Source organism: Limulus polyphemus, unplaced genomic scaffold, assembly GCF_000517525.1.
Source record: "Limulus polyphemus unplaced genomic scaffold, Limulus_polyphemus-2.1.2 Scaffold720, whole genome shotgun sequence".
NCBI lineage: Eukaryota > Metazoa > Arthropoda > Merostomata > Xiphosura > Limulidae > Limulus > Limulus polyphemus.
Genome location: NW_013666330.1, coordinates 386288 through 394683, shown reverse-complemented (window position 1 = coordinate 394683; position 8396 = coordinate 386288). Strand labels below are relative to the sequence as shown.

The window sequence follows — 8396 nt, the reverse complement described above, 5'->3', positions numbered from 1 at the left end:
ATTTGGTTCTTTAAAATATAATGTAAGCAGCTTCTTCCTTACATTATATTTTAAAGAACCAAATGTAAGGAAGAAGCTGCTTAATAATACAGTGAATAGTTGTATCACCAATAGTTATATGACTTTCTAACAATACCTTCCAACAAATAATGGTTTCAATAGGTATTACTGCATTACCACATCTTTACACCTATGTTTAAAGCTATTTTGATATTTGGTATGTATGCATATGTACACACACACACACACTATTTCCAGGATAACAGATAAATTATTTCTTTTTTTGTATGTATATTAGTATTTCATTAATGCCAATTACAAACATATTATCAATGCTTTATGCAATACACAATAAATATTTTTAATCCAGATTATTATTTTTGGTAAAATTTTCTCAATATCCTCCTTTTATAAACAGCAAAGATTACTATTATTCACAAATAATATAAGCTGTTGTAATAAGACATGTTTACACCAAATTAAACAAACCTCATTATGAAAATGCTGAACACAATCACTCACCATGTGTAACACACCATCAATAGCATGATTGTACAAATCACAAAGGTTTTTCATGCCTTTATAGCTGAAAATAAATAATAATATAAAGAGAATGAAACTCTAATAAATAACTACTTTTGCACAATAATAAAAATTAAAAACACTTTGGATTAATTTAATTTTTCATGAATCCTTTCAAAAATTAACATGGATGATGTCCATGTCCATGCAAAGGTCAGAACTGAAAAATTGATCCTTAACATTTCTCCACAGTTATTGTTTAGCACTGTACAACAGTCAATACCAACTTTCTGGTTGGCTATTAATTTAACATATAAACATGATGTGACAACTAGTCTAGATTTAAACATTCTTAAATCAAGTATACTCCACCTAAGCACCACACTAGCACAATAACAGTGGATTTCTTTAGAACATTAGAAGGAAACAAAAACACATCAAAAGCTGTCTAAAGTATGAAATAATAAATTTAATTGTATAATTATTCAGCTTTAGACTAGCATATAGTTATAATTACAATTATATTCTACAAACTTACAAATTACTTTATGCAAGTACATGAATTAAGAGAGAAGTGTTTTTAGGATTTAGAATTTAAATTTTAAACTTGAAAAATTTCCAAAGAACTACCTATTAAAAAAAAAGGGTTGAATGAAGTACCTACATAAATACTATACCTTTTACACTAGGCATAGCACCGCTATTATGATAATATACTGAATATTGAATACTGTCCAATAGTGTATCAAAGACATGAACCTTTCCACACAGTAGAATTTATTCACCTTTAAAATTATATTTTCAAAACCATGCACGATTGCTTATGCTGATTTTATAACTGTTTAAAAAATAAATATGTTTACCAAAAACAAGAAATAAAATTTGATATTGCAAAGAAGAAATTCTTATTCATGCTCAATTCCACACAAGAACCAGTAAACATTAAATTTTACTATTACCAGAAAGTACAAGTCCTAAGCAGCTGTTACCAAGTCATTCAACTATTTCATCCACTCATCAATATTATCCTTCTCAATAAAGTTGTGTTCTCATTTAATCCAACAAAAATGTTGAATTTTCAAGTTGTTTTGAGCATTACAACTTCTAGGTGCTGTAGGTTGTTCTTATGTGTAGCTTCATGCATAATTAGCTTTTATTTTTAACACTAAGTGTCAGAAATAAACAACTGCTACTTTCTACAGCAGCTGCAATCATGTCATAAACAAAGCAAGTACAAAAATGTTTAAGTAATCATTATTTTGTCAAACTATATATAAGTCACTAGAACTATATTTAAGCTTTATTTTTATCCAATGTTGTCCCATTTATACTTTTTTAAAGAAATTAATGTGGGATTTATCTCACCTCCTTGTATCACAATTATTCAGTACATGGTTTTTTATAACTGACTTCAGTTCTGGGAAATCCTCACAAACCCACCTAAATAAAACAACATAAAAATCAGTTCAAAATAAGTTAAAATGATCTGGCATTAAAACTAATTATCACACTTTCTTAATTTATAAAACATAGCACATCATCTTTCCTAAAAGTATTATCAAAACCGAACTTGAATAAAAATCCAACAAGTTGTTCACTGAGTTGCAAGAACCAGAATAAATTATTACTTTTGGCAGGGGACCACAAAGAGGTATTATAATTGGTTAATCATACACATAGTAACAAAGATTGGCCATCTTTTTAAAAGAACTGCAGACCTAATATTATTTTAATAAGCAGTAAATAACTAACTGTACATATGGCCACAAAACAGCACTTGTAAACCATCAACTCACAGCATTTTTTTTCAATTAGAGGTAAAGGAAACTATGCAAAATGTACTGTATGTCTGACAGAAATTTCTCTGAAATATAAGGTTATAGGTTATTTAATATGGATAATGTACTAAAGAGAGGTAGAGGAAAGGCTTTATATGTAAGATGTGAGTTACATTCTGTGGAAGTTGAGGATATCAAAGTTAACAGCATGAAGATCGAATCCATTTGGGTTTCTATTAGTAGATATAAAAAACAGCTTTTAGTGGGAACTTGTTATAGACCACTAGATTATACTGATGAAATTAATGAGAAACTTTACAGTGCTAATGTCACTCCTCTTTTTAATGGAGGTGATAAAAATTGTCCCAATAATTATAGGCTCATGTGTCTTACATCAGTTGTGGGAAAAGTTTTGGAAAGTCTGATAAAAAATGCTTTGCAAAGTCATTTGACAACGTTTAGAATTTTATTGGTTAGTCAACATGGTTTCACTAAGGAAAAGTCTTGCATTACAAATCTTTTGACATTCTTTGAAAAGGTTACTGCTTATATATATATGAGGGTAAGGATGTTGATTTACTGTATCTAGATTTTCAGAAAGCATTTGACAAGATGCCACACAAAAGGCTTGTAAAAAAATTATCTCTATGGATGTGGGGGAGAAGTTAGCTAATTGGATGGAAGAAAGTAGAGGGTTGTTATAAATGGATTTCAGTCAAACTGGATTAACATCACAAGTGGGGTACCTCAGGGCTCAGTCTTAAGACCTTTACTTTTTTTATTTACGTCATTGACATAGATGAAGGAATGGTCAATAAATTACTTAAATTTTGCTGATGATATTAAGGTCTTGGGTGTTGCTGGCTGTGATGAGAAGGCTGCTGCTTTATAAAAGGATTTAAATCATTTAATGAGTTGGGCGAATAAATTGCAGATGGGTTTTAATTATAATAAATGCAAAATAATGCACATGGGTTATCATAATTTGAGTTATATGAATAATTCGGATAGGAATAACCTTAAGAGTGTTATGAAAGAATGGGATCTTGGTGTAGTGGTTGATCGGTTTCTTAAGCCATCCAAGTGGTAGGGCAAATAGTCTAAAGAGATTATAATTTCATTTTATAGGCCACATTTGGAGTATTGTGTTCAGTCTTGGACTTCTTACCTTAGGAAGGACTTTGAATTGTTAGAAAGGGTACTAAAATGGTGTCTGGGATGGAAGGGCTGTCATGCTAGTGGAGAATAATCCATCAGTAGTCATCATTTAATATCTCAACAACATATTTTACTACAGACAACTCAGATTTTAACACTCACTTGTATTTCAATTTAAGATCTCTGGAGTTGTTTTCTCTAAAAAAACAAAGAGTTAGAGGGGATGTGATTGAAGAGTTTAAGAGAATTGATAGTGTTGATGCATCATATTTTTTCTTACTTAACAGTGAGAACAGTAGGACTAAGAGACACAAATATAAATTTTAGCAAAATAGGAGTCATCTTCAGCTAATACAGTTTTATTTTTTTAACAGGGTGGTTGGTCTATTGAATGGGTTGCCTTCTGATGTTGTGGAGGCAGTAAATTTAAGTGAGTTTCAGAGAAAGCTTGATATCTATATGAATGATAAGGGCTGGCTTTAGGGTTTTCATTTTTTATTTTATTTAACAGTTTTAGTTTACAGGATGGGACAGTCTAGGTGGATCAATAGGTCCCTTTTTGTCCCTAAACATTATGTTCTGTCTAAATTTCAGCACTGTATCTCTTTCATTTAGATCTCATCTACTATATGACCTAACCCTCCTCTTAACTAACACTGACCACTCTTCTGAGTATTCAAGCCTACTGTAATAAAAAAAAGACCACCTTCTTATTTTATGGTTTTATAACATGCTGTAAAAAGTAAATTCTCAGTGGAAGCAGTATGTTGTCTCAATTAACAGAGTAGAGCTCTACTGCTCTAAAAGCTTCACTGGTAGAACTTTATCTGGCTATCTACAGTAATTCAGTCTTCCTAGAAATCTAAAAGCAAGTTTCTTAGATCTTATATAGCCTTTTGAAAAAAGGCCTTAAGTAAGAACACCAGTTGGAGTGATTACCTTGAAAACAACTTCATACTGACACTATCCACTACATTGTGGATGTGGTTGTAAAAATCATTCAGTTACTTATTGTACAAACTGTAAACAAAGTTAGAAACTGCACACACAAATCAAACATCCTTCACAACAGAACAACTGGATAAATCACAACTCTAAATGCAAAGACTAGATGTTTCAAAAAGGGGGAAAGTGAAAAAAGTAATCACTTTAACTGGTGCAAATAAAGTTATACTTTAGTTCATAGTATTAAAGGATTTCATATTTCAATGGAATGTTTCTTGCTTACACGATTCAAGAAACTATATATATGCTAGTGGAGAGTAATCCATCAGTAGTCATCATTTAATATCTCAACAACGTATTTTAATACAAACTACTCAGACTTTAACACACACACACACACTCTTGTATTTCAATTTATTAACATATATTTTCCTGTTTAACTATGAACATTTAACTGCATTTTCATTGATTAAAAAGTCAGCTGCTTTTATCGTGAAATCTTGAAGCTTCCAAATAGCAAACAGTGAGGCCCTTTTCATACATTATCATGGGTGTTTAGTGATATACATTTCAAAACTATTCAAGCATTCTATATAAACAGAACACACTACCACTCATTTTAAAGCAGTTTTGTTTTGCTTTCTTTGAAATACTACACAAAAGTGATAAATATATTAATAAGAATTATTGAAAACTTACATAAATTTTAATTTTGCTATTACAAATGCTTTACCGTAATCCATACTAAAAGTTATTAAGCCTTATATTTATGAATTAGTAATGGCATTAGCTAAAATTAACTTTATTCTCAAGCATGGATATCTTAGCTTAGATGAAATTATCTTACTACACCAAACTTAAAGTACAACTACTTATCAATTAAACTAGGCCAGCCCACACCACTAATTCTTTTAAACAAAACAGTCATTTATCTTTCAATCCTCTCTCTTGCTTGAGACAGAGCTCATTTTAACAGTTTTCAATGTTTCTAAGAATGTAGACGATATTACATTCTTGAAGATCATTTTAATCCCCACAACTTAAACAATGCTCTATTAGAAAATATATTATTTTTCTAACACAAATTTCTTTCACTACGCGACATTACATATATTTCCTTAATAACTTTTATTAGCCTAAAATAATTTCTCCTCGGAATGCGGCTCAAATATTTTCGTCCTCCCATGTAACCCACGGCAGCTTACATGCAATATCCTTCGCACACCAAGCTTCACAGATGGGTTGAAAGACCTGATCGGGAGGCATGCCAGATTGTGGCCTTGAGTTTCAACGAGTTCAAGCGGGCAAGCTCCCCGAGTCCGAGAAGGAAGGGGAGAGGAGTGGGGGTAGAAGTGAAAACTCTGGTTTCTTATGCTTTGCGATTATTTGCGCACAGACAGAGATATCCCAAAAGTCGGCTAACGAGGAGGCAGGCGGGAGAAGAAAAAAACTTATAGGTAGATGATACGTGTTCGTGTTTCACAGTAACCATGGCAACAGGCACGTCCCCGTCTGTTTCAACCTCGATTTTTTTTTTTCGTTCAGTCACGTCACTCAGTTACCGAAACTAGCCAAGTTTAACAGTCAGCATAGGTTATGTTAAAACTGACCTTGTGCTAGACACTTTAATGACAAAAATAACATCATAAACACAAAATGTATTAATCATCTGCTCCAGCATTCATGAACAAATGTAAAAACGATGTCTGAACTTATCATTCTAAGTTCTATTCCTTTCTTCTTCTTTTTCCCAAAGAAACTGATCTGTGTCTTAGCCATATTCACACCTGCTAAACAATGGTAAGTGTACAATTTGAGTTTACTTAAAGGCTTTATCTATTAATTGCGATTAAATCCCGAATTAATTCTCATTCATTATCATTCAAAATGTTTGTTCATAAAAAAAAGAGAGAGAAGTGATATAATGTACATGTAATATTTTTTTTGTCAAAAACTGTTTTATTTTTGCCATTAGAATGGTATAGGAAAAAATTATGTGCTTCTTTTCTTTGTGTAACAACATATTCGAAGTCAGGTAACGGCAGACCTATCCGTACAAAGCTGATGTTTAATACTATCCACTCATAGTTCTGGCTAACACATAAGCGTCGGTTGCAAGTTCTCACGCCAGGACAAAGCGTACCTGAGATGAGGAGGTGTAGTCGCCATGTCAGCTGCGCTAGGGTGCAGATTATTCTAATAACAGCTGTCACGTGACTTACATCATAAACTACAGATGCTGTGCACGAGATCAAACCTACGGGCTTTATCTACTTGTGTATTTGTATCGATAACGCTTGTTTATTTATTTTCCCTTCTTGTTCGAAATTTATAATCATAAAGAGCAATTTAACATGCGTTTACAAGAACTCACTAAAGACTACTAAGGTAAAGATTACTGGACTCTAACAGCTTAACTTTGTATGTCTGTTCAACTATAATGATACATCCAGAAATCCTCATTAAGTTCCATTACGTCAAAACACACTGACTCTACCTTTCAATTGATATTTGAAGTTTAGAATCAATAAATCACATGAAAGATAAATTCAAATAGCTGTTACGAATCATCAGGATTTTTCATGTGATATTTAAGTCAAACACGCTGCGAGTTTCGTCTAGACGATTACCATTGGAAACAAATAAACACAAGGCAAGCTGTCTGGACCACGTGTTAGAAGTTGTTCTAATAGGCACTAAAGCCAGTTTATGTACAAACACATGCGTTTTTTTTTTTCTGTCTTTAAATATTTCCCATAAACGACGGATTAATCAACACTAAAAAAACAAAAATGGATATACTGGGACTGGGCTTTAAACAGGGAGGAGGAGCAGGGTACTGGGTGGGGTGGAGGGTACGACTGTTGTTATCTGCTCCAACGTGTTGGTCACTGGAAGAGGTTGACTCATAGATAATATCTGGAAGACCCACCCTTTCAATTCATGGTATGTTAATTTTCCCCGACTACATGGGTTGCTTACTTATCACCTCATCTCAACGAAGTAACGAAAACGTCGAAGTCCATGTTAAGTTAAGATCCCACAGAGGATTAAAAACTGTCTTAGATGTCTTTCGTGAAAACAAGATTAGTTTTAGTGTTTTACCGAAAATATATTAGTTCTTAATTAGTTTGTTTGTTTGTTTTGAAATTCGCGCAAACCTACTCGAGGGATATCTGCGCTACACGTCCCTAATTTAGCAGTGAAAGACTAGAGGGAAGGCAGCTAGTCATCACCACCCACCACCAACTCTTGGGCTACTCTTTTACCAACGAATAGTGGGATTGACCGTCACATTATAATGCTCCCACGGCTGAAAGGGCGAGCATGTTTGGTGTGACGGAGATTCGAACCCGCGACCCTCAGATTGCGAGTCGAGCCATGCCGGGCCGACTACATTAGTAAATAATAATAACTTCCGATCAGAGTAAGCTGTGTGCATTTAGTTTGTATTTATTATTCATAGTAAAAGAAGAGCTGTATCAATGGCAAGCACATTTTTTTTTACCCTGGACCAACTTCGTCTCTCCTCTCTCACCCCATTGATTTAATATCTGTAGGCTAGACCACTGCTGCAATTTAAACTGGCCAGTTCATTGTACAGTATATTAAGAAAACACTGCTGTTCAAAAATTACTAAACTTGTATTTCCTGATGACTGACATGTTTCAAATCTGTATCAGTTGTCACTTGCTAACAAGTAAACACAATCAAACACACGAAGAGATGCGTCATCAAAGAGTCCCACACATAAATGTACCATTGTTTTATTCAACATACGCACATGTCAACCAGCCATAATGTTAATACATGATGCTCACGTGCATGTCGATCCTCAGTGTGTGTGTATTATATAACAGAAATGACACATGGAACCAGCATGCGCAATGCTAATGACCCATCTCATGCTAACATATTGTGACGGATTATTATTATACATTTATTTTAATATCGATGTTTGTTTAAATTAAATTTATATTTAGAAATGTACAT

At 33.1% G+C, this 8396-nt stretch overlaps 1 protein-coding gene across 1 annotated transcript in view; it reads right to left on the bottom strand.

Moving 5' to 3' along the window:
- LOC106460159 overlaps positions 1-8396 on the bottom strand; it is a 64126-nt gene that overhangs the window by 34175 nt on the left and 21555 nt on the right. The window contains exons 3-4 of the mRNA XM_013919845.2: positions 1888-1962; positions 523-586 (exon numbers count right to left, since the gene is read on the bottom strand). Coding sequence (XP_013775299.2) covers positions 523-586; positions 1888-1962 — 139 coding nt within the window. The remainder of the gene's footprint in view (positions 1-522; positions 587-1887; positions 1963-8396) is intronic.